Source organism: Salvelinus alpinus, chromosome 3, assembly GCF_045679555.1.
Source record: "Salvelinus alpinus chromosome 3, SLU_Salpinus.1, whole genome shotgun sequence".
Taxonomy (NCBI): Eukaryota; Metazoa; Chordata; class Actinopteri; order Salmoniformes; family Salmonidae; genus Salvelinus; species Salvelinus alpinus.
The window spans coordinates 31,125,403-31,152,967 of record NC_092088.1 but is presented as its reverse complement, the minus strand read 5'-3'; the positions used below and the strand labels follow the sequence as shown (position 1 = coordinate 31,152,967).

Sequence of the window (27,565 nt, the reverse complement as noted above, 5' to 3'; positions counted from 1 at the left end):
TGCGCCCGGCCCGCCATAAGAGTCGCTAGTGCGTGATGGGACAAGGACATGCCTGCCGGCCAAACCCTCCCTAACCCAGATGATGCTGGGACAATTTTGTTCCGCCCCATGGATCTACCGGTTGCGGCCGGCTGCAACAGAGCCTGGACTTGAACCCAGAATCTCTAGTGGCACAGCTAGCACGACGATGCAATGCCTTAGACCACTAAGGAGGCCACCCCTACTCTTGTCTACAGTGGTCTGCGAACCCACAACCTTCTGGCCCACGGCCCTGGGCGCTATCAAAATTCCTGCATTGCCATGTAATGCTTACAGGATGCATATCTAACACTCTGGTCTGTTGAAGAAGTGAGGGTAAACGGTAGACATGTTCTCGGCTATCCTCCAATTTGTTTTATTATTTTGTGTTTAGCAAACTTTTTATTTCCAAACGTTCAGGTCAAATATATTTTGCTGAAGAGGGGGCTATCTGTTTTAATTTCAGAGTGGTCTGATTTTCCTCTTGTAACCCTTATTATAAACAACGTTCACTCCCTTATCCCTTTTTATTGTAATCTGCCTTTATCTATCTTCTCATCGCTGGTGGTTTGGATCTGACATTTTGACTGTATGGTTTTGTTTGGCACGGGGTGGGGAAGAGATGACTCAAGAAGAAGAACTTATGATGTGAGAGAAATTCCTGAAAAAGTCCAATAAAGTGAACTCCATCCCCCCTCCGTCCCTCGCTCCCCCTCATCCCTCTCTCCCTCTTTCTCACAGGCGGTGGGTGTTCCAGACAAATGTTGAAGCGCTTGGTTTGGTCGGGCTTCACGCGGCGCAGGGCCACCCGCGACTCTCCGATGAACTCGTTATGCGTCAGCTTGTCCTCGTCACACACAGACACCCTGACGGATGGATGGAGGAGAGACAGAAGGAGAGAGAGAGAGAGAACACACACAAGTCAAGCAGAGTTGGTCACTTGTGTCTAACTCAGTCATGACTAAGGGCTCTATTCAATCTGTAATTTCCGGTTGAGCAGACATGCAGCATTTACCGTGAATGCAGTCTCCACTAAAGCAGTAACATTGCCTTTACAGTTTTTTTAGAATCACTTTGGCACTAATTTCAGAACCTTGATGTCATTTTTCAAAACTCTAGACAGAAAACTCACAACCAATGATCAAAATGCAAATTTTTCAAAACTCTAACACTTTTTCCAATTGCTTGGATACAATACACATAAAGCTAAGATAATTTGTTCATTGAACTAAAATCACCTGTTCAAAATGACACAACTTAACATCAAAGTATTACCATTTCAAAATGCAAATCACACATTAAATCTGAGATGACTGTCTATTCATTTCATTACAATGATCTAACTATCAATTGATACAACTGCTCAAAATGATGAGTAACTGTTGCATTACTCTTAATGCATAGTTTTATGGAAACTGACAAATAATATTCCATGTTTAGATCATGAAAGTTTCAGGATAAAGAGATCCATTGACACCAATTACCGTGGAATATGAACCAATTGGACTACATTATCTATGGCTGTAATATTTCATCATCATTCTTTATCATACACTGTTTCTATGGTCCCATGTACCACTTTTCCAGACCATGTTTTCAGATTTGACATTACTGTACACTCTTTATTAGGTACACCTATCTAGTACTGGGTAGGACCCCCTTTTTGCCTCCACAACAGCCTGGGTTATTTACGGTGTTGTACATTAAGAGAAGCCCTTCTGCACACCACTGTTTTAAACAGCTGTTGTTTGAGCATTTGTGGCATTTCTGTTAGCTTGAATGAGTCTGGACATTCTCCTCTGAACTCTTTCATTAACAAGGTGTTTTTGCCCACAGAACTGCCGCTCACTGAATGTGTTTTGTTTATCGCACCAATCTCTGTAAACTCTGGAGACTGTAGTGCGTAAAAATCCCAGGAAGGCAGCTGTTTTTGAGATGCTGGAATCACCATGTGTGTCACGTTCATTATAGCGATGAGACCAAAGCGCAGCGTGATTTGAATGCATCTTCTTTTAATAAAGAAAGAACACGGAATGAACTATACAAAAACAACAAAACGAACATGAAGCTATATAATCATAGTGCTGACACAAGCAACTAAACATAGACATAGATAATCACCCACGAAATACTCAAGGAATATGGCTGCCTAAATATGGTTCCCAATCAGAGACAATGATAAACAGCTGCCTCTAACTGAGAACCAATCTAGGCAACCATAGACATACAAAAGCCCTAGACTGGTCACAACCCCATAAACATACAAAAACCCTAGACGGGACAAAAACATATAATCACCCATGTCACACCCTGACCTAACCAAAATAATAAAGAAAACAAAGAATACTAAGGCCAGGGCGTGACAGTACCCCCCCCCCCCCCCCCCTCCCAAAGGTGCAGACTCCTGGCCGCACACCTAAGCCTATATGGGAGGGTCTGGGTGGGCATAACTTTGCGGTGGCGGTTCTGGTGAGGGACGTGGACCCCGCTCCATTTCTGACTCGGCCCACTTACGTAATGTCTCTGGAGCGGGAACCCTCACCACCGACCCCGGACTAGAGGACGCCACTGGACTGATGGTTGAGTCTAGAGTGAGTGGCGCCTCTGGACTGGAGGGAGACTCTGGCAGATCCGGACTGGAGGGAGACTCTGGCAGATCCGGACTGGAGGGAGACTCTGGCAGATCCGGACTGGAGGGAGACTCTGGCAGATCCTGACTGACGGACGGCTCAGGCAGCTCCTGACTGACGGGCGGCTCCTGACTGACGGGCGGCTCCTGACTGACGGGCGGCTCCTGACTGACGGGCGGCTCAGGCGGCTCCTGACTGACAGGAGGCTCAGGCGGCTCCTGACTGACGGGCGGCTCAGGCGGCTCCTGACTGACGGGCGGCTTAGGCGGCTCAGGACAGACGGGCGGCTTAGGCGGCTCAGGACAGACGGGCGGCTCAGGCGGCTCAGGACAGACGGGCGGCTCAGGCGGCTCAGGACAGACGGGCGGCTCAGGCGGCTCAGGACAGACGGGCGGCTCAGGCGGCTCAGGACAGACGGGCGGCTCAGGCGGCTCAGGACAGACGGGCGGCTCAGGCGGCTCAGGACAGACGGGCGGCTCAGGCGGCTCAGGACAGACGGGCGGCTCAGGCGGCTCAGGACAGACGGGCGGCTCTGGCGGCTCAGGACAGACGGGCGGCTCTGGAGGGTCCGGACTGGAGGGAGGCTCTGGAGCGTCCGGACTGGAGGGACACACAGGAGACTTGGTTCTTAGAACAGGCACAGTACTCACCAGGCTGGAGAGATCTACTGGAGGCCTGGTCCTTGGAGGAGGCACAGGATAGACCGGTCCGTGGAGGCGCATTGGAGGTCTCGAACTAAGGGCCTGAACAACCCGTCCTGGCTGGATGTTGATTTTAGCCCGGCACTTGCGGGGCGCAGGCACAGGACACACTGGGCTGTGCAGACCCACGGGAGACACTGTGCGTAGGGCTGGTGCCATATAACATGGACCGAGGAGACACACTGGAGACCAGATGCGCTGAGCCGGCTTCATTACTCCTGGCTCGATGCCCACTCTTGCCCGGCCGATACGAGGAGCTGCAATATAGCGCACCGGGCTACGTATGCACACTGGGTACACCGTGCGTTTCACCGCGTAACACGGTGCCTGCCCGGTCACTCTCTCTCCACGGTAAGCACGGGGAGTTGGCTCATGTCTCCTACCTGACTTAGCCACCTGTGTGCCCCCCCCCCCCCCAATACATTTTTGGGGCTGCCTCTCGTCCCAGCCGCGCTGCCGTGCTGCCTCCTCATACCAACGCCGCCCAGGGTCCAGGGTCCCTTTCCGTCCAGAATCTCCTCCCATGTCCATGAGTCCTGAGATTTCTGCTGCTGCCCGATATCACGCTGCTTGGTCCTTGGTTGGTGGGTGATTCGTTCACGTTCGTTATAGCGATGAGACCAAAGCGCAGCGTGATTTGAATACATCTTCTTTTAATAAAGAAAGAACACGGAATGAACTATACAAAAACAACAAAACGAACGTGAAGCTATATAATCATAGTGCTGACACAAGCAACTAAACATAGACATAGATAATCACCCACGAAATACTCAAGGAATATGGCTGCCTAAATATGGTTCCCAATCAGAGACAATGATAAACAGCTGCCTCTAATTGAGAACCAATCTAGGCAACCATAGACATACAAAAGCCCTAGACTGGTCACAACCCCATAAACATACAAAAACCCTAGACGGGACAAAAACATATAATCACCCATGTCACACCCTGACCTAACCAAAATAATAAAGAAAACAAAGAATACTAAGGTCAGGGCGTGACAATGTGTGGCATCAACAATCATACCACGGTCAAAGTTGCTTAGATTTCGCATCTTGTCCGTTCTAATGTTTGGTCGAACAACATCTAAAGCTCTCTACTCTATATACTCTATATATTGAGGTGCAGGCAGCCACATGATTCGCTGTTCGAATGTAACCTTCCTTGATGAGCTAAATCCAGTCTGTAGAGCTGATGGCATGACCTATGTCATTGTGTGGGATAATGTCAGGTTCCACCATGCTCAAATGGTGCAAGCATGGTTTCAGGCCCATCCACAATTTACCACCCTGTACTTACCCCCATACTCTCCTTTCCTTAACCCAATTGAGGAATTTTTCTCCACATGGAGGTGGAAGGTATATGATTGGCGCCCTCACGAACAAGCCACCCTTCTCCAGGCCATGGATGACGCATGCAATGACATCACGGCAGACCAGTGTCAGGCCAGGATTGCCCATGCCCGAAGATTCATCCCAAGATGTTTGGCTAATGAAAACATCCATTGTGATGTGGATGAGAACTTGTGGCCAAATCCACAAGACAGGGTTAATGGAATATAGAAGTACAGTAATCAATCTTTTGTTTTGCTTTTTACAGTAAGGCAGGTGAGGAACACTGCAGTTGACCTTTAGCTGTTTAAAAAAAAAATTGTAGCCAATTATTTTTGCTTTGATTCAAAGAAACCTAAGTTGTGATTTTATTGTATATCATCAATACACTTCATATTTTGTTCAATGATTCCACTGTGTCTGTAGTATTCTCTCTACTAGTCCTTTTACAGTGATGTATTTACGTGTAGTAGCATAATGAAACATGTATCACATATTTTGTACTACAATATTTAATGATTGTACGAACAACTACACAGTGAAACTATCGGTATCTTGTGTGTGGGTGATCTAAATGAATGTTCCTATGGTATTTCATAAATAAATGATTTATTTGAACCAATGATTCTGCAAGTGCAAGGTTTCTTTAAAGATATGAATGCACAATGCAATGTTTTGAACATTGGACAGCCTGTCTTACAAAGTCATGACCGTGTTGAGTTTTGTGTCTAGAGTTTTGAAAAATGACCACAAGGTTCTGAAATTAGTGCCAAAGTGATTGTAAAAAACTGTAAATTACAACTACCCAGAAAGCTAAACTTCCGCGATGCGGATTTAATAGAGCCCTAGGTATAGGGGGGAGGAATAGGGCACAGAGACAGAGAGCGAGACAGAGAGAGCGAGAGAGCATACAAGTAGACATGAACATTCAACAAAGTCGGTCATGACTAACTTAACTCAATTACGATGACTAACCATTGACAGGACTGACATGCACTGAATTCGAAAGAAACACAGCCTGTGTAGCGGACGTCACTGTGCATTGCTTAGCTGTACCAATTCCTTCTGCTCTAGCTCACACCAAGACTAGAACCTGGGACATTTGCCTTGCAGACACGTGATCGCTGTCCTGATACATTCTAACCAGTCGCACGTTTTCCGGCTGAGGAGTGAGATTCACAAATCCACATCTGTTACACCTGCAAGTATAATGCTTTTTAACTCGTTATAAACATGCATCAGCCATCAGTCTCTATGTATCCAAATTTCAACTGACTCAAATGGCTCTTATTTTGTCATTAGTCATCATAATGACAAGACATTGTGAAGCTCAAATGCTCATGACAAGTCTTAAAATGCATTACAACTGTATCATAATTCTGCTCCCGAGTGGCGCAGTGGTCTTAGGAACTGCATCTCAGTGCTAGAGGCGACACTACAGACCCTGGATCGATTCCAGGCTGTATCACAACCGGCCGTGATTGGGAGTCCTATAGGGCGGCACACAATTGGCCCAGCGTCGTCCAGGTTAGGCCGTCATTGTAAATAAGAATTTGTTCTTAACTGACTTGCCTAGTTAAATAAAAGTTCAAAAATCATGCAAAATGCTGTTACACAACATACATTTGCTGCTTTGGCTTAGACTATGTTTTTGCAATAGTGAAAATGATGCATGTATGCTGTGTCTGATAAAGATACAGGCAAATATAATGAATAATACATGCACACATAGCAGACACAATTAGCATGTGGCACCACTGGGATTTCAGAGAGTGAAAGTGCAGCATGTTAGGCTAATCTAATCCATATTTATGGGCTCTGCAGTTGTTTTTATATCCTGCCACTATGTCACCTAAATTAGACAGAAACACACATGGAGAAAGAAGTGGGTGGGAGAGAAAGCGAGAGGGTGTGCATGTGAAATCAAGGGAGAGGGTGGAAGGTGATGAAAGCCAGGGAAAGATGAGAAAGGAAAACGAGAGAGAGACACTATTTGGATAATCTGGATAGTCCATCTGTACAGATGGTCATACTATCAACAAACCACTGTTGATAAGCAGCTGCTTGCTAAGGTTAAGGTTATGGTTAGAGTCAGGGTTAGTAGATAGTTGAAATGTTTCTGCCTCTCCAAATAAAGTGTTACCTTCTGTTTTGTATGCACAGGCATTTGTGTGTGTGTGTGTGTGTGTGTGTGTGTGTGTGTGTGTGTGTGTGTGTGTGTGTGTGTGTGTGTGTGTGTGTGTGTGTGTGTGTGTGTGTGTGTGTGTGTGTGTGTGTGTGTGTGTGTGTGTGTGTGTGTGTGTGTGTGTGTGTGTGTGTGTGTGTGTGTGTGTGTGTGTGTGTGTGTGTGTGTGTGTGTGTGTGTGTGTGTGTGTGTGTGTAAGAGAGAGTGTGTAATAGAATGTGCTGCCTGTCCACCGACCCGATCGTCTGATTTTCCTCTTTAACTAAATCCTTGATCAAGGGACCAAGACGGCCAAATTGCCTGGCTGTCTTCAGCCGCCTGGAACTGGGAAGGATGTACTGTACAAATATGGTTGTGTCCCAAATGGCACCATATTCCCTATATAATGCAGTACTTTTGACCAGGGCCCATATGGCTCTGGTCAAAAGTAGTGCACTATGTAGGGAATAGGGTGCCATTTAGGACTTTGCTTATGTGCGGTCAGGTGCGAGAGGCCAGTTGCCCAGGGAAACCACTCGATAGCTGTTGAAGGCTCCAGAGATAATTTACACTGTATTGTCTTATTAGCCCTCAGAACACAAGCAACCTTTACTTCACGTCCTCTAGAAGAAAACCAGCGAAACAAACACATAGAGACATAGAGACAGAGAGACACAGACCGAGACACAGAGAGAGAGGAGGCAGGGAAAGAGAGAGAGAGATAGCGGGGAGGCAGATAGGGAGTCAGTGAGACAGAGAGAGAGAAGCAGAAAAAAATGGAGGGGAGAGGAAGGGAGCGGCACTCTATTGCCCTCAGAATACATTATCAATTTCCTATTACCGTGATGGTGGCTGACATTTTCAGCTCCTTGGCGAACACAATGGCTGTAGCGGTGATAAAAGGCTGTTTGAATTTAATCCTCGCACTGGGAGAGTGGCACAAACCGAAGCTTCAATCAGTGAAATAATTTATTTAAATGAAGACACTTCAATCAGTGAAATACGCCAATCCAAACATGCAAATTAACGTACACTATATATCCAAAAGTATGTGGACACCCTTTAAAATGTGTGGATTCAGCTATTTCAGCCACACCCGTTGCTGACGTATATAAAATCAAGCACACAGCCATGCGATCTCCATAGACAAACATTGTCAGTAGAATGGCCTTATTGAAGAGCTCAGTGACTTTCAACGGGGCACTGTCATAGGATGCCACCTTTCCAACAAGTCAGTTAATCAAATTGAATAAACATTGTCTGTCCTGGGCTGCAACACTCACTACCGAGTTCCTAACTGCCTCTGGAAGCAACGTCAGCACAATAACTGTTTGTCGGGAACTTAATGAAATGGGTTTCCATGGCCGAGCAGCCGCACACAAGTCTAAGATCATCATGCGCAATGCCAAGCGTCGCCTGGAGTGGAGGAAGCTTGCCGCCATTGAACTCAGTGGAAACGCATTCTCTGAAGTGATGAATCACGCTTCACCATCTGGCAGTCCAACGTTTGTCAAATGCCAGGAGAACGCTACAAGCCCGAATGCATAGTGCCAACTGTAAACTTTGGTGGAGGAGGAATAATGGTCTGGGGCTGCAGCATACAGCATATAATGACTTTCTAGATGATTCTGTGCTTCCAACTTTGTGGCAACAGTTTGGGGAAGGCCCTTTCCTGTTTCAGCATTACATTGCCCCCGTGCACAAAGCGAGGTCCGTCCAGAAATGGTTTGTAGAGATCGGTGTGGAAGAACTTGACTGGCCTGCACAGAGCCCTGACCTCAACCCCATCGAACACCTTTGGGGTGAATTGGAACGTCGACTGCGAGCCAGGCCTAATCTCCCAACATCAGTGGCCGAACTCACTAATGTTCTTGTGGCCGCAGCAATGTTCCAACATCGAGTGGAAAGCCTTCCCAGAAGAGTGGAGGCTGTTATAACAGAAAAAGGGGGACCAACTCCATAATGTCCATGCATCTGGAATGAGATGTTCAACGAGCAGGTGCCCACATACTTTTGGTCATTTAGTGTATCAATGGGTGATTTTAGATTAATTGACACATCAGTTTGGTGTCAGCCACTCCAATATATTCCCTGATACAAATTTTGTATGCAGGTCATGGATAAGTAGAGACGGTAAAACTAAATTCGATAAGCCCCTAGATTATTAAGATTCTTGAGAGGACAGATGAAGAGATAAAGCAAGAAAGTTCCTGAACAATTGTCACTGATGAATATCACACAATCACAGCACCTCCATTCCCCACCGAGCGCCATGAATCTCAATAGATCTCATTAATCTCTATACAGTGCCTTCAGAAAGTATTCACACCCCTTGACTTTTTCCACATTTTGCTGTGTAAAATGTATTAATTTTTGTTTTTTTTTGTCACTGGTTTACACACAATACCCCATAATGTCAAAGTGGAATTATGTTTTTCAAAATACATTTCAGTCTTCTGTGATGTTTATAATGACTATTATATAGCCTGTAGGAAGGGTACCACATGAGGGAGGAGGATGTCTTCCCTGTAACGCACAGCGTTAAGATTGAGGAGAGCACTTTTTGCCAGTCCTGTCTGGTCCAGCGACGGTGGGTTTGTGCCCATAGGCGATGTTGTTGCCGGTGATGTCTGGTGAGGACGTACCTTACAATAGGCCTACAAGTCCTCAGTCCAGCCTCTGTCAGCCTATTGCGGACAGTCTGAGCACTGATGGAGGGATTGTGCGTTCCTGGTGTAACTCGGGCAGTTATTGCCATCCTGTACCTGTCCAACAGGTGTGATGTTCGGATGTACCGATCCTGTGCAGGTGTTGTTACACATGGTCTCCCACTGCGAGGACGATCAGCTGTCTGTCCTGTCTCCCTGTAGTGCTGTCTTAGGCGTCTCACAGTATGGACATTGAAATGTATTGCCCTGGCCACATCTGCAGTCCTCATGCCTCCTTTCAGCATGCCTAAGGCACGTTCATGCAGATGAGCAGGGACCATGGGCATCTTTCTTTTGGTGTTTTTCAGAGTCAGTCGAAAGGCATCTTTAGTGTCCTAAGTTTTCATAACTGTGACCTTAATTGCCTACCGTCTGTAAGCTATTTGTGTCTTAACGACAGTTGCACAGGTGTATGTTCATTAATTGTTCATGGTTCATTAAACAAGCATGAGAAACTGTTTAAACCCTTTACCATTAAGATCTGTGAAGTTATTTGGATTTTTATGAATTATATTTGAAAGACACAGTCATGAAAAAGGGATGTTTTTTTTTTGTTGCTTAGTATATATATATATATATATATAATTTATTACTGTGCCAAAATGGCACCCTATTCCCTACATGGGGCACTATTTTTTGATGCAGACATTGTCTCTCATGCTGGTGACAATCGAATTTCCCGCAGGAGATCGATAGTCTATTCTATACAACTCCGTCACCCACGTGCGGCTTTAGAGAAAGTTTTGAAGTCGCCCAGACGAACAATCTGAGGCTTGCGTCACTTCTGGGGGAGGGGTCAATTAACTTAAATACCCCCTGGTGATGACTCCGACCTCAATCTGTCACTGCAGCTGAAGAGAGAGAGGGAAGGCGGAAGGGAGTGTGGGAGAGAGGGAGATAGGGAGGGAGGAGCAGGGAAGGGAGGGATGGTGAGAGATTGAGAGGAGAGAGAGAGGGAGTGAGTGATAGTGAAGGATGAGGTGAAGGAGAGGGAGGGAGGGAAGAGAAAGAGAGGAGGGGAAGACAGAAAAGGGGTTGACAAAACATGCAGATGAGAGTGAAACAGACACTGAGAAATGAAAAAGAAAGTGTGTGTTTGTTTTTGTGTGTGTGTCTGTCTGTCTGTCTGTGTCTGTCTCGCGCCTGTGTGAGAGAGCGAGACAGAGAGAGAGAGAACAAAGAGGACATAAATAGAAAGGGAGCCCAGAGTACAGGGGTGAAAGTAAGGCGGTACGTCAGGTACGACGTCCCAGCAAAATAAATTGTGGGGGTACACCGTAACGGTAAAACATGACCCTATCACAATAGGTCAAGAAAACTGTAGGCTATTAAACCATTATTTATCGTTACAGCATGTTTTGGAAAAAGGAAAACATCACAATATATTGTTTTTGTTAATACATTGCATTCAGTGGGAAAAGGTAGGTGTCAAATGGTTGATGTTTTTGTTAATGCATTTCATTCAATGGGAAAAGATGAGTGTCACAGGGTTGACAGACAGACAGACAGACAGACAGACAGACAGACAGACAGACAGACAGACAGACAGACAGACAGACAGACAGACAGACAGACAGACAGACAGACAGACAGACAGACAGACAGACAGACAGAGACAGACAGTTTTAAGTATCTAGTATTTTAACATTTTTTATTTAATCTTTATTTAACTAGGCAAGTCAGTTAAGAACTAATTATTATTTACAATGACGGCCTACACCGGCCAAACCCGGACGACGCTGGGCCAATTGTGTGCCGCCCTATGGGACTCCCAATCACGGTCGGTTGTGATACAGTCTGGATTCGAACCAGGGTGTCTGTAGTGACGCATCTAGCACTGAGATGCAGTGCCACTGTGCCACTCGGGAGTCAATCTAAAATAATGTGACGATATTCTTTTCAGAATTCATTCTAACAAGTCACTTAGTTTCTACATCCAATAGAGGTAAAAAATGCTTTTAGGCCAATTGCATTCAAATTTCATATTCCAGGTCATGACCGTCCTCCAGCAGCATCAGGTGTCTCTTTCCAATCACCACTGTTTTGGAGGCTGGAAATATGTTGCGAGTGGATGAATGTGCGTGGGTAGCCTAGTAAAGGAGCCCTTTGAAGTGACTGTTTGACAATCAGATGAAAAGATCATGACTGGCTGTGTTTTTGCCACAATAAAAGGTAAAACACTTTCTAAGTGAAATGACAAATCTTTACGACTAGGCCCACAGAGATCCTATTGAGATCTGTGAAGTTATTTGGATTTTTATGAATTATATTTGAAAGACACGGTCCTGAAAAAGGGATGTTTTTTTGTTGTTGCTTAGTATATATATTTTTTGCCACAATAAAAGGTAAAACACTTTCTAAGTGAAATGACAAATCTTTACGACTAGGCCCACAGAGATCCTATTAAGATCTGTGAAGTTATTTGGATTTTTATGAATTATATTTGAAAGACACGGTCCTGAAAAAGGGATGTTTTTTTGTTGTTGCTTAGTATATATATTTTTTGCCACAATAAAAGGTAAAACACTTTCTAAGTGAAATGACAAATCTTTACGACTAGGCCCACAGAGATCCTATTAAGATCTGTGAAGTTATTTGGATTTTTATGAATTATATTTGAAAGACACGGTCCTGAAAAAGGGATGTTTTTTTGTTGTTGCTTAGTATATATATATATATATATATATATATATATAATTTATTACTGTGCCAAAATGGCACCCTATTCCCTACATGGGGCACTATTTTTAGGGAAAGGGAAAGGGGATACCTAGTCAGTTGGACAACTAAATGCATTGATTCTATATGTAATTTCATGATTAGGCCCCTACATTATGTTGGTACACGCGCAAGCGCGTGCACACATAGGAGGTCCCGTACCAGAAATAAATGAAATCTACTTTCAACCCTTCCCAAGTATAATACTTACCTGAGTGTCTTTCTGTACATGTCCTCCTCTGTGATGCCCAGGTAGGTGAGTCTTTCATTCCACACAGGGTTCAGGGTGTTGTGCACGATCTTGGTCTTCAGTTTGTTCGCCTGGGAGTGTTGAAGATCACAACAAAGCAGGGTTAAAACAGTAACAGCAAACCCATACCGATTTACATTGGCCCTAACGGGCAAAGTACCAACCTATTTGGGAAACATTTCATGGCACGGGATAACCTTGTTAATAATAAATAACCAGTGGCAAGGGATTTCCCGACTCCAACAAAGGTTATGTGTAAAACTCGTTATAGGTGCAAAATAAATGAGACTTTTGATGATAAGGCTATATCAATATACTGTATGTAATGTGTGCTAATAACAAAAGTGGACCTTGCAGGCGCCTGGGAGCAGGTGCAGCTTGACGTAAGGATCGGCCAGGCCATTGAAATCCATTGGCTTCAGACCCTAGGGGGGATGGGGAAAGAAAAAAAAGAGAATAGAGAGAGGGAGAAAGAGGGGGATAGAGCATGTGGTGGGGAGGAGAGAGAGAATATCAAGTCCAACTGACAACATCGATTGTGCACAGTCGAAGCCCTACACGGGTGGGCATATGAACAATTTATTATAAAACCTCTCCAAAAATCTATCTTACTATAGTAGAGGATAATAATGGTAGAGGGGACAGGGTAGTACAGGATTACATGTAACGGGGATTGCGTAATCCGAATACAAATTTGAAGGAACTGTAATCAGCGCAGTTACAAAAGAAATCTGATTACAGTTACATTCTTAAAAACAGCTGATTGCATTTGGGATTACTTCGTATCAAAGAGGGAAAATTGATCAAACTTTGTCAGCATTGCTGTCATTTAGAGCACCCTCAAGATTCTCACATGCTCTCAAATATTATAGTGTTCTGCTGATTGCCCATCAATGGTGGATGGCTTCTCTTGTATTCAAACGGGTTGAATGAATAGGCAAGGCTTCCAAAACATTTACGCCTAGCAGTCCACTTTCTCTCTCTCTCTCTCTCTCTCTCCTTTGTGTGCTCCGTTGCGGGATCATTTTTGTTGTGATCGTTTTTCCTTGCGATTTATTTATTGCGCAATGTCTTGAAAGCAACAACTGTTGTTACTGTAAAAGAGAAGAGGGTCCCAGCTTTCTTTTGGTCAGAATTTGATTTATCAACTCTTAATATTGACCAAAGGGTACTCACGTCAGCCATTCAAGGTGAGTGAGTGCATAGGCCTATTCATTAAATTTACTGATATTGTCACGTTCTGACCTTAGTTCCTTTTTTATGTCTCTATTTTGGTTTGGTCAGGACGTGAGTTGGGGTGGGCATTCTATGTTTTGTTTCTATGTTTTGTATTTCTGTGTTTGGCCTGGTATGGTTCCCAATCAGAGGCAGCTGTCAATCGTTGTCTCTGATTGAGAACCATACTTAGGTAGTCTGTTCCCACCTGTGTTTGTGGGTAGTTGTTTCCTGTTCTGTGTTGTGTCACATGATAGGACTGTTTCGTTTTTTTATTTTGTATTTTCAGTGTTCAGTTTAATAAATTTAACATGGACACGTACCACGCTGCATTTTGGTCCGATTCTTCATATTCCTCGTCAGAAGAGGAAGAAAATCGTTACAGATATCAATTACACGGCTAACTATTAGTAGCCTAAATATTAGGCTAGCGTTTCCCATACTATGTCCTGGTGACCCCAAAGTTATTTTTTGTCCCTAACTCTTCCCAGCTGAAACAAATAATAAACACATTATAAAGCTTTGATTATTTTAATCAGCTATGTAGTGCTAAGGGCAAAAAACTAAATGTACACCCCTTCGGGGTCTTCAGGACCAGGTTTGGGAAAAGCTGGGCAAGGCTATATTATCTAACTAACCACTTCCTCAGGTGGTGAATTAGCCCCCAAATGAATTAACCTATGGAATATTAGTGTCCAAAGAGATGTAGACACTAATCTAGTGAATTAAAAAATAAGAAAAACTGGAACCCTGTTTCGATAATAAAATCGTAGCACCATTTGCCTAATATCTTCAAACACAACATTCATGACGATCACTGTTTAAAGTTTCAAATAAAAATACCTGGAATCATGCATTCCTGCTTGAACATGTTAGATGAAAGGCTGGTGCATTCAAAAACTTGATTTACCTGTGTTTATACATATTTCCACGCTATGAGGTTGGAATAATACTTAAATATATTTGAGCAATTACATTTACTTTTGATACTTAAAACCAAATACTTTCAGACTTTTACTCCAGTAGTATTTTACTGGGTGACTTTCAATTCACTTGAGTCATTTTCTATTCAGGTATCTTTACTTTTACTCAAGTATGACAATTGGGTACTTTTTCTACCACTAGTGGCAGGTGGAGGATAGAGAGAGAGATGCTTGGAGAGAACAGTTTCTCTGAGACTGGGGGTTTGAGTGTAGCTACCTTGGCTTTGATTACGGTGCAGTGTAAGGAGCTGGTGGCTCGCTCATACAGCAGGTCAAACTCCAATGTCCCCAAGGCGGCTGAAAGACAGTAACAGAAATAAGACGTTCATGTATGATTCCTTTATCCCACAAATCTATGTGATGGTTCTGGTCTCCACCCCATTACTTCACTTCATTACTCAACCACGTTATTTCACTTTTTTACACCCTGATACTTTATCCTTGTTACTCCGTTACGCCACCGTGTTATTCCACCCGTGTTACTCTACTCTGTCACTTCACTCTGTTACTCCACTCTGTCATTTCGCCCTGTTAACTCCATCATGTTACTCCACCCCTTTATTCCACTCTGTTACACCACCCTGTTACTCTAACCTGTTACTCCACCCTGTCACATCACCCCGTTATTCCACTCTGTTACTTTACCCTATTACTCCCCCCTATTACTTCCCTCTGTTATTCCCCTCTGTTACGTCACCCTGTTAGTCCACCCCATTACTCCACTCAATTACTCTACCCTCTTACTCCACTCTGTTACTCCACTGTGCTTCTACACCAACTTACTCCACCCTGTGCGACCCACTTACTCCACCCTGGGTATGTACTGCCTTACTCTACCCTGTTGCTCCACTCTGATACTCCACTCCACAACCCTTCCACTCACTGCTGTCATCGCTGTCACAGCTGTCAATCTCGATTGATGTGTCCATGCTACTCATGGCCGACAACGTGCCCCCTCCGCCGTCTCCTGTTGCCCCCGCCAACAGTGGGGACAACAGGCCACCGCTGCCCCCTCCTCCTCCACCTACTGCCCCTCCTCCGCTGCTGGGGCTGAGCGTGGCGGGAAACCCAGATGGATTGGCTGGATTCAACTCAGAGACGGAGGAAGTGGGCGAGAGGCGGGGAAAGTAGGCAGAGATCTGTCGTATGGGGCGGATTGGCCCGGGACAGACGTCAATGGCCATGTGTTCCTGGATGGAGATGGTCAGGCGCTTGTTTCCCTTTCGCACAGTCATAGGGCTGGAGGGGGAAAGAAACAGTTGTTATAGTCAGGAAATAGACACAAATCATGATATTGACCTTGCGGATATATTCAGTTGTGGTACTTAGTCTTTGATGACATCTGATCCTTTTTCCATCTAACCACTTTGTGTTTTCCAACTCAGTCCTGGGGTTGTACGTAATCAAGCGATTCAGTGTAAGTTTCCACATTTTGTTGTGTTACAAAGTGGGATTAAAATGGATTTAATTGTCATTTTTTGTCAACGATCTACACAGAATACTAACAACATTAACATTTGTAAAAAACACTTATACAGTATATCTTCATTAGATAAGTATTCATGTTAGATAAGCATTCATGAGTCAATACATGTTAGAATCACTTTTGACGGTGAATACAGCAGTGAGTCTTAGAGATTTCTACACCTGGATTGTGCAACATTTGCTCATTATTCTTTTCAAAATTCTTGAAGCTCTGTCAAATTTGGTTGTTGATCAATGCTAGACAACCATTTTCAGGTCTTGCCATAGATTTCAAGCAGATTTAGGTCAAAACTGTAACTTGGTCACTCAGGAACAATCACTGTCTTCTTGGTAAGCAACTCCAGTGTAGATTTGGCCTTGTGTTTTAAGTTATTGTCCTGCTGAAAGGTGAACTAATCTTCCAGTGTCTGGTGGAAAGCAGACTGAACCAGATTTTCCTCTAGGATTTTGCCCGTGCTCAAATCCATTCCGTTTCTTTTTTATCCTGAAAAACGATTACAAGCATACCCATAACATGATGCAGCCACCACTATGCTTGAAAATATGGAGAGTGGCACTCAGTAATGTGTTGTATTGGATTTGCCCCAAACATAACACTTTGTATTCAGGACAAAATGTTTATTGTTTTGCAAAACAATGTGTAGTATTACTTTAGTGCCTTGATACAAACAGGATGCATGTTGCGGAATAATTGTGATTTGTACAGGCTTCCTTCTTTTGACTCAGTCAATTAGGTTAGTATTGTGGAGTAACTACAAAGTTGTGGATCCATCCTCAGTTTTTTCCTATCACAGGCATTAAACTCTAACTGTTTTAAAGTCACCATTGGCCTCACAGCGAAATCCCTGGGCGGTTTCCTTCCTCTCCGACAACTGAGTTAGGAAGGACGCCTGTATCTTTGCAGTGACTGGGTGTATTGATACACCATCCAAAGTGTATTTAATAAGAACATACGCACATCCAGGTACTTTCCGCAGGAGCTGGATTTGTAGGCAAACTCAATCAATCAATCAAGTTTATTTTATATAGCCCTTCGTACATCAGCTAATATCTCGAAGTGCTGTACAGACACCCAGCCTAAAACCCCAAACAGCAAGCAATGCAGGTGTAGAAGCACGGTGGCTAGGAAAAACTCCCTAGAAAGGCCAAAACCTAGGAAGAAACCTAGAGAGGAACCAGGCTATGAGGGGTGGCCAGTCCTCTTCTGGCTGTCCTGGGTGGAGATTATAACAGAACTATGCCAAGATGTTCAAAATGTTCATAAGTGACAAGCATGGTCAAATAATAATCATGAATAATTTTCAGTTGGCTTTTCATAGCCGATCATCAAGAGTTGAAAATAGCAGAAACTCATGGAAAACAGAAAGGAAAACACCGCTGCTCATGCCCCCAGGTGATATTTATTAACAACGTTTCGACCCTTAGGTCTTCATCAGGCATCCATATCCCCGGTGGGTGTGGAAGGTCCTATATATCTATAGGGGCAGTACTCAGTGACATCGCTTCCTGGAACAGGAGGTAAATTCTTAAAAATATATATTTTCACAATATTAGCATTCAATGTATCAAAATATATGATCATACACAGGGAATGTGATCAACATTTACAGTAATATACATACAATATTCAATTTCAATGAAAAACCCCCCCCCACAATTTAGACATTGAAACTATAGAAACAGGTCCAAGTCAAACTCCTCATTAAGGCCAAGAGGAGACAGTGTGTTGAGCCTGTGGATCCAGAAAGATTCCCTTTGAAGAAGTTTCCTCTCAATGTCCTCTCCCCTACGTGACATCTTGACCATTTCTATTCCAATTTATCTCAGAGAGCTAATAGGATGTCCAGCTTGTACAAAATGAGAAGCAACTGGATTTTTGGCTCACCTGTCCGTATATTGCTGCGGTGCTCACTGATCCGTGTCTTAAGGCTTCTATGGGTTTTCCCTATGTAAGACAGACCACAAGGACATTTCAATATGTAAATAACATTGGTGGACATGCAGGTAATCAGGCCCTTGATCTTAAATCTTTGTCCTGTGCGGGGGTGGGTAAATTAGTTGCATTTGTAGGTAAAGCTGCATTGAGCACATTGGCCACATTTGTAATTACCCTCTGGAACCTTGTCCAAAAAAGTTTCCCTTTTCTCTGGTGGGTAATCAGATTAAACCACAATATCTCTCACATTTGGGGGTCTTTTAAAACCCATGTGTGGGGGATATTTAAAAATGGGTTTCAATTGTGGGTCAGAATCAATAATGTACCAGTGTTTCCTGATACTGTCCTTAAATGTCTTCCCCAATGGTGAGTATTGGGTAAAGCATGATGGGACTTGTTCTGATTTTTCTTTGACTTTTGGTTGAAGGCTTTCCAACTGTGTTAAACCTTCAAAACAATCATTGGCATGTTTTACCCAATTGTCTTTGTACCCCCTTTCCTTAAATCTTTGTGTGAGGTCCGTGGTCTGTTTCTGATAAGAAGCATCAGAGCTGCATATTCTTCTGATACGACTGAATTTAATTATAGGGAGACTTTTAATAAGTGGACGTGGATGAAAGCTGTCACCTCTAAGGAGGGTATTTCTGTCCGTAGGTTTCCTAATAGAGATCTGTAGAGGGAGGGTTTGTCCTTAATAACCATCACATCAAGAAAACTGATTTGTGATAAGTCATAGTTAATGGTGAAGTTGTCACGACCTCTGCCGAAGTCGATGCCTCTCTTTGTTCGGGCGGTGCTCGTCGGTCGACGTCGCCGGTCTTCTAGCCATCGCCGATCCATTTTTCATTTTACATTTGTCTTGACTTGTTTTCCCACACACCTGGTTCTCATTTCCCCCATTATGGGTTGTGTATTTAACCCTCTGTTTCCCCCATGTCTTTGTGTGGTATTGTTTATTCTGTTTCATGTTATGCGCACGTTAGTCTGTTGCGCTGGGTTATGTTAACCCCAATTGTTATTTCGTGTTATTTTGCCGTGTGCTTTTGATTCGCCTAAATAAAAGGCTCTGTTGGCAACCCAATATCTGCTCTCCTGCACCTGACTCTCTTACAGCCATTTACGCATACCTGACAGAATACCACACCCATTATGGAGTCAGCAGGAGCAGGTACCTATGGTAGCGGAGTCGAGTAGCGCGTCCAGGAGCACACGGCGTTGATTCACCATCTCGGCACCGCCATGGACCGCGTCTGTCAGACGATGGATCGCTGGGAGAGACAGGGAGGTCCTCCAGTACCTCCTCCAGCACAACAGGGGTCCTACTACACGTCCCTCCTGTACCCGGTTCCAGTGGGATGCGTCTCGCCCTTCCCGGGGAGTATGATGGGACGGCGGCACGGTGCCAAGGCTGCCTACTACAGCTGGACCTCTACCTGGGCACCGTTTATCCAGCTCCTTCGGGACGGGAGAGGGTGTCCGCCCTCGTCTCGTGCCTCTCAGAGAGAGCTCTGGAATGGGCCAACGCCCATTCCAACGCCCATTGGATGACTTCACGGAATTCACCCGGAGCGCCCAGGAGTTTGCACTGGAATTTCGGACCTTGGTTGCCGGAGCGGGATGGAGCGACAGGGCCCTCATCGATCACTACCGTTGCAGCCTACGCGAGGATGTCCGTCGGGAGCTGGACTGCAGCGATACCACTCTTACCTTCGACCAGCTGGTGGACATGTCCATTCGGCTGGATAACCTACTGGTCACCCGCGGACGTCCAGAGAGGGCTCTGTCGATTCCATTTCCCAGCACCACCGCACCACCATTCCAATTCATCCCAAAGGTGTTCGATGGGGTTGAGGTCAGGGCTCTGTGCAGGCCAGTCAATTTCTTCCACACCAATCTCGACAAACCATTTCTGTATGGACCTCGCTTTTTGCATGGGGGTAATGTCTTGCTGAAACAGGAAAGGGTCTTCTCCGAACTGTTGCCACAAAGTTGGAAGCAAAGAATAATCTAGAATGTCATTGTATGCTGTAGCGTTAAGATTTTCCTTCACTGGAACTAAGGAGCTTAGCCAGAAAAAAAGCCCCAAACCATTATTCCTCCCCCACCGAACTTTACAGTGGACACTATGCATTGAGGCAGGTAGCGTTCTCCTGGCATCAGCCAAACCCAGATTTATCTGTCGGACTGCCAGATGGTGAAGCGTGATTCATCACTCCAGAGAACGCATTTCCACTGCTCCACATCGCTCCAGCCGACACTTGGCGTTGTGCTTACTGATCTTTGGCTTTTGTGTGGCTGTTCGGCCATGGAAACCCATTTCATGAAGCTGCCGACGAACAGTTCTTGTGCTGACGTTGCTTCCAAAGGCAGTTTGAAACTCGATCATGAGTGTTGCAACCAAGGACAGGCAACTTTTATGCGCTTCAACACTCGGCGATCCTGTTCTGTGAGCTCGTGTGGCCTACCACTTTGAGGCTCACAATAACAGCACTTATAGTTGACCGGGGCAGCTCTAGCAGGGCAAAAATTTGACTAATTGACTTCCATCCTACGACGGTGCCAGGTTGAAAGTAACTGATCTCTTCAGTAAGGCCATTCTACTGCCAATGTTTGTCTCTGGAGATTGCATGGCTGTGTGCTCGATTTTATACACCTGTCAGCAAGTGTCCACAAACTTTCGTATGTATAGTGTAGCTTCATAATTCGTTATAGCGCTGTCATAATATGTCATAACAGCTGACATAATTTGTCATAACCTGTCATAATATGATCATAACACTGTCATGACCCATATATTTACACTTGTTGTGACATACTGTATATTGTGTTATTTTATGTCTGGTTATGACGCCTACATAAGAGTGTCAAAACCCACATTTATTCAAATCAGCTTTTTATCTGCCAGGAAGTTTCCTTTAGTTTGAACATTTGTTTCTTAAATCCTTTGATGTTGTTGTAATTAACTCTTTACAGTTGTTTTTTTTATTTAATTTTGAATAACTAGAAAATACACTTCGTGACACTGTCATAAAGCATTATGACCATCGTGTGTCACTTTGCTGGGACTAAGAAAATGATAATGATAATTTAATATGGTCAATTTCATAAAATGTTATATAATAAAAATACTGTTGACAAGTAGGCTATAATGTAGGCTATAATGGAATGGAATGTTTTGCCTCCTGTGGTAGGTTTTACGTGTTTTGACACTCTTATGTAGGTGTCATAACCAGCCGTAAAATAACGCAATATGTCTCACAACAGGTCTAAATATATAAGTCATGACAGTGTTATGACCATATTATGCCAAGTTATGACAGCTGTTATGACATATTTTGACATAGTTATAACTGTGGCATAACGTGTTATGACGCTAGGAGTGAAGTAAATTGTTACCCAAAGGGTTATGTTTTGGGCAAATCCAAAACAACACATTACTGAGTACCACTCTCCATATTTTCAAGCATAGTGGTGGCTGCATCAGGTGATGGGTATGCTTGTAATTGTTAATGGAATGGGGAATTTTTCCCGGATAAAAAATAAACAGAATGGAGCTAAGCACAGGCAAAATCCTAGAGGAAAACCTGGTTCAGTCTGTTTCCACCAGGCACTGGGAGATGAATTCACCTTTCAGCAGGACAATAACCTAAAACACAAGTCCAAATCTACACTGGAGTTGCTTACCAAGAAGACAGTGAATGTGTGGCCGAGTTACAGTTTTGACTTAAATCTGCTTGAAAATCTATGGCAAGACCTGAAAATGGTTGTCAAGCAATGATCAGCAACCAACTTGACAGAGCTTCAAGAATTTTGAAAAGAATAAATGGGCAAATGCTGCACAATCCAGATGTGGAAAGCTCTTAGAGACTTACCCAGAAATACTCACAGCTGTAATCGCTGCCAAAGGTGCTTCCTTAAAGTATTGACTCAGGGGTGTAAATATTTACAGAACCAGTCAAAAGTTTGGATACACCTACTCATTCAAGGGTTTTTCTTAATTTTTACTATTTTCTACATTGTAGAATAATAGTGAAGACATCAAAACTATTAAATAACACTTATGGAATCATAGTGTAGTGTACCTCACAGTCTCAGCCATGATGAAAGCTATTGATTAACTTTCCGAGCATAACCAAATTGTGATTAAACCTGCCTATAAAGGCGGCGCTATTGTCATCCAGAATCTATCAGACTATGAGACAGAAGCCTATCGCCAGCTGTATGATTCATATTTCTATAGGAAACTTAAGGCCGACCCTATCCGTGATTTTCAGACTAAGATTGTTAATTATTTAATTATTATCTGCCCTTGAACTAAACTGGATATCCAAGCATGAATTCCTTTATCTCAATTGCAAATTCCTGTTTTTAGACACTCCCTAAGATTAACAAAAGCCTAAACAAACCTAAGGGTAGACCCATTGTTGCTGGTAATGATGCTTTATTGGAGCCTTTGTCTAATTTTGTTGATAATTGAATTAAGCCTTTAGTTCACAAACTCCCAGCCTTTGTGAAAGAGAGAGGGTTAAATACACAACATGTAATTGATGAGATTGGAACCAGGTGTGATGTAAGACAAGACAAAACCAATGGAAAATGAAAAATGGATCAGCGATGGCTAGAACATAGGTGAAGTCGACCGCCGAACACCGCCCGAACAAGGAGATGGATTGACTTCGGCGGAGGTCGTGACACTGATTGATAAAATAATTATGTGATGCAACACTAGCATCTACTAGCATCCTACGCTGAGCCAGCTATTTAAAGACCCCCCTTTTTTTTTTATAAACAAGGTCCGAACTTCCACAAAAAACTTGTTAGAGCGACCTTAATTCTGGTCCCAAACAAACCCTCCTTGCGCCTCTCAGAGATGGCAATCATCCCTGTGGCAATTAAGCACAGTGTAATATTACAGTAAAAAGCTCTGACTTTGTTCTGGTAAAAGGTTTAACATTCAAGGTTTTATTACATGTAACACTATGCATGTTATTTACATCTTATGTTACCCATGTGATATGTTGTATGTTGGGAAAACCTATAGGCGCCTTAAGCAAATAATTAGTGAGCATAAGGCGTAATGATGAAAATGACTCTGTTGCCTGCCACTTTAACAAATGTTCACGCAGTGTCACTTTACTTTTTCCAGGTATTGAAAAAGGTTTATCTTTACCCAGAGGAGGGAACACTGAGAAAAAGCTGTACCAAAGGGAACTCTTTTGGCACTTTACAACCATCAGGGCTTAAAGTGGAACTGCACCCAATGATTTGGCCTAGTTTTTTGGCTTGCTCCTCAAGAAATGCTGGTGAGTTGCCTTGGGGGCGTGGTGAGATGTGGTTGTTTCTTGGGTGTGTCCTCAGAACTTTGCCCACGGCTGTTTTCCCCCACTCAATCACAACAAACAGCCCTCTTGCAGGTTGAGTTAAATAACTACAGGCTGATAGATGTATGGTGAGATGGCAGAGGAAGCTTTGAATAGGTCAGTAGCCTACAGAGCATGAGAAGAATGCAATTGCTACATTTATGTACATATTCTAAACTAAGTGTTTTGATAACTTTCAGATGTAGTCACAAGTCCATGTAGAATAAACAACCCTTTACATAATACAATAAAAGCAGTGTTCTGCTAATATGACAATATGCAGATTTCATCTTTATATCAGCATTTTTTCTGATGGTAAGGGGGCTACCTTGGCAAAATACACAGGGGTTCTCCCTCCCCATATTGACTGATACCATTCAATTCAATAATCAAAAAGACAATTGTGTCGAGTAAAATGTTTATGCCGAGTGTCAGGTCATCAGTATTGGCTCATTCACCCCCCTCCTCTCCCCTGTAACTATTTCCCAGGTCGTTGCTGTAAATGAGAACGTGTTCTCAGTCAACTTACCTGGTGAAATAACGGATAAATAAATAAAAAAGTATCAAGCCGGTCTGTCAATCGACTTTATCACATCATCATGGCTCCATACAGGTTTTTGTGAACACACACACACACACACACACACACACACACACACACACACACACACACACACACACACACACACACACACACACACACACACACACACACACACACACACACACACACACACACACACACACACACACACACACACACTGTTCTATTATCAATGGCAGTTAGGATAGGTCATATCTGACACACAAACAGGTACTATATTGAAGTTTGAACAGGTCAGACGAAACCTACCAACCCCATCGACGACCGTTGGTGACCTGGCAAGATGTGCGGCTGGAGGTAAAGTCAGGAAGTAGGTGCAGTCAGTGAGGTTAATAGGAACAAACATAGAGTGTATATAAAAACAGGAGTAGAGTCTAAACATAAAAACAGGAAACAATACTACTCGTCCACCGAAACCCAACACCGGTCATCTGGACCATACCCGCCCAGTCCACCAGGTACTGGAGCTGACCCCCATGACGTCCAGGAGGGATCTGACAGCATAGGTGGGGCTTTCCTCAATGTCCAGGGAAGGTGGAGGGGTGTTGTGGGGGACGGCATCAGCCAGGGGACCAGAAACCACCGGACTGAGGAGGGAAATGTGGAAAGAGGGTGAGATCCGGTAGTTAGTGGGAAGCTGTAATCGGTATGTCTCCTCATTGACCCACTTTATGGTGTTTGGGACTAGCCATGACCTGACTGCATCTACCTTCCTTGCGGGCTGATCCGATATCCCAAGAAGGAGACGGTGGCCTGTTGGAACGGGCACATCTCCACTTTGACGTACAGATCGTTCTCCAGGAGGCATTCCAGGACTACCCAGACGTGGGCAATGTGCTCCTCCGTTGGCCGAGTAGATCAGGATGTCATCGATATACACGACCACCTGACGCCCAAGCGTGTCCCGAAACACCTCGTTCACGAATGCCTGCCACACTGACAGAGCATTGGATAATCCATAAGGCATCACTAAGTACTCGTAGTACCCAGACATCATGCTGAAGGCCGTCTTCCATTCATCCTCCTCCCGGATGCGGATCAAATTGTAGGCACTCCGCAGGTCCAGCTTGGTAAAAAAACAGGCCCCGCGGAGCTGTTCAATGGCGGTCAGCAGTACTTGGTGGTGATGGCATTGAGACCTCTGTAGTTAATACATGGATTAAGACCCCCCTCCTTCTTGGCCATAAAGAAGAAACCTGCCGATGCAGGGGAGGTGGATGGGCAGATGAAACCCTGTTGGAGAGCATCCTGGATGTATTCTGCCATAGCCTTGATTTCAGCCACCGACAGGGGGTAGATGCAGCTGCGCAGAGGCGCCGAGTCTGTTAGCAGGTCAATGGCACAGTCCCAGGGGCGATGAGAAGGGAGACAGGGTCTTGGAGAAAACCTCCAATCCTGGTAAACCTCCGGGATGTCGGCCTGGAGGGCAACCACAGGACTCTCAACTGACGTGGAACGACAGGGTAAGGGAAAGCAGTTTTCTTGGTGCAGGGGTCCCACGGTGATGGTGAGTGGTTCTGTGATGTGTGTGATTGTCCCAGATCCCAGTGGTCGGTTATCCAGCGCTTGAATCGGAAAAAGAGAGGAGAGCGGGTATGATGTTATGTTCAGGGAGGAGGCAAGAGCCTGGTCAATAAAATTCCCTGTGGCACCAGAGTGCACTAGAGCTGTAGGAACAACACGAGGGACAGCCAGCTAGTGTAATCGGTACTAAAAAGAATTTGGTGGAGACTGATGATAATGGAATACTCACACCTACCCCAGGAGACGGATGATCACAGGGCCGTCAATCTGTTCTAGTGGCTCCCGGGTTTTGGGACGTAGCAGACACCGTTGAAGCTGGTGCCCTTCTTGACCGCAGTAGGGACAGAGCCCCAGCTATCTCAGACGGTGTTTCCCAGCTGCAGAGAGGCGTGTGGCCTCTACCTCCATGGGTTCAGACTCTGACTCAGATTGTTCAATGAAGGAGGGAGAGAGGCGATGGGAGCGCTGACGCTCCCGAAGGAGGTTATATAGACGGATGGCCATCGCGATGAGTGAGTCAAATGAGAGGATGTCGTCTCGGCATGCCAACTCCGTCTGTACCTCCTCGCGCAATCCTCTTCTGAATAAGGTGCGCAGCACCGGCTCATTCCATCCGCTGGATGCTGCCACTGTACGGAAGATGAGGGCGTACTTCCGCAGTGGTCTGGTCCTCCTGCCGTAGTTGGAGTAGGCGCTCACTCCCCTCTCTGCCCTCCGGTGGATGATCGAAGACTCCTATGAACAGAGCCATGAACCTCCCATAGGAACCCAGCTCCTCCTCCCCTCTCTCCTAGATGGCCGTAGCCCACTGCAACTCCCGGTCAGCAGGGAAATAACCGTGATAACCTTGGACCTCTCGGTGGTGGGGACTCCCGTTTGATGAGAAAAATAGAGGGAGCACTGGAGGAGGAAGCCACGGAATTTGTATGGAGTCCCGTCATATTTGTCCGGAAAGGACAAACGGGCATCGCTGACCTGGACAGACTGGGCTGGGGTGCTGGGTCGACTCATGGTAGAAGATCCTCCGCTTGTTGGGGGTGACGTCCTTTGAGGAAGATCTAGACGTTGAAGAAAGCAGATGACCTGATCCATAGCCGTCCCCATAGCCTCCCATCTGGGAGAGGTCTCGGTTGGCTGCTACTTCCATTCTGTGAGGTCGTATTGTGTGATGGAGACGCAGGGAGTCAAGAAGCAGGTGCAGTTTAATAGGAACGAACATGGAGTGAATACAAAAACAGGAGTAGTGTCTAAACATGACAGCAGGAAACAATACTACCTAATGGGTGATACAAAAGAGTGCTAGATAAAGGGGAAGTAATCAGGGAGTGATGAAGTAGTGATGAAGTCCAGGTGTGCCTCATGATTGGGCGCAGGTGTGCGTAATGATGGTTGCCAGGTGTGCGTACTGATGGGTTGCTAGGACCAGTGTTTAGTAGACCGGCGACGTTGAGCGCCGGAGCGGGGGAGCAGGGGGAAACGTGACAATTGATTACATTATCAATGGTGGTTATGATTAGCCTAGTGGAACCAACCTGATTGATGCATTCATCTTTCTATTTCAATTCAGATATCATAAAATGTGAAGTGAAATGGAATGTTGAACACTGCGATCAGGCTCGCTAGGTTATGCCCTGGGGGCTCATTTATAACTGTTGTGTAAATTTTACACTAAATATTTGAAAAGACTAGACACTATCACAAATATTGAGATTTATTAACTTGGCGCACGCCATACATACAGTGCATTCGGAAGGTATTCAGACCCCTTCACTCTTTCCATATTTTGTTACGTTACAGCCGTATTCTAAAATAGATTAAAAAATAAATACATCTATCTATACACAATACCCCATAACGACAAAGCGAAAAAAAGATTTTGTTAGAAAGTTTAGCAAATGTATAAAAATTAAAAAAACAGAAATACTTTATTTACAT

The 27,565-nt window shown here is 44.5% G+C and overlaps 1 protein-coding gene across 6 annotated transcripts in view; it reads right to left on the bottom strand.

Moving 5' to 3' along the window:
• Positions 1 to 27,565, bottom strand: part of LOC139569638 (double C2-like domain-containing protein alpha) — a 79,389-nt gene that overhangs the window by 31,305 nt on the left and 20,519 nt on the right. For 5 of the 6 annotated variants that reach the window (XM_071391039.1, XM_071391040.1, XM_071391038.1 and 2 more), the window contains exons 2-6: positions 15,605 to 15,960; positions 14,939 to 15,018; positions 12,874 to 12,948; positions 12,485 to 12,594; positions 758 to 884 (exon numbers count right to left, since the gene is read on the bottom strand). In XM_071391039.1, the coding sequence (XP_071247140.1) occupies positions 758 to 884; positions 12,485 to 12,594; positions 12,874 to 12,948; positions 14,939 to 15,018; positions 15,605 to 15,956 (744 nt within the window). In that variant the 5' untranslated portion in view covers positions 15,957 to 15,960. Of the gene's footprint in view, positions 1 to 757; positions 885 to 12,484; positions 12,595 to 12,873; positions 12,949 to 14,938; positions 15,019 to 15,604; positions 15,961 to 18,091; positions 18,150 to 27,565 lie in introns of those variants that run through there. The other variant, XM_071391037.1, reaches the window with a different exon arrangement.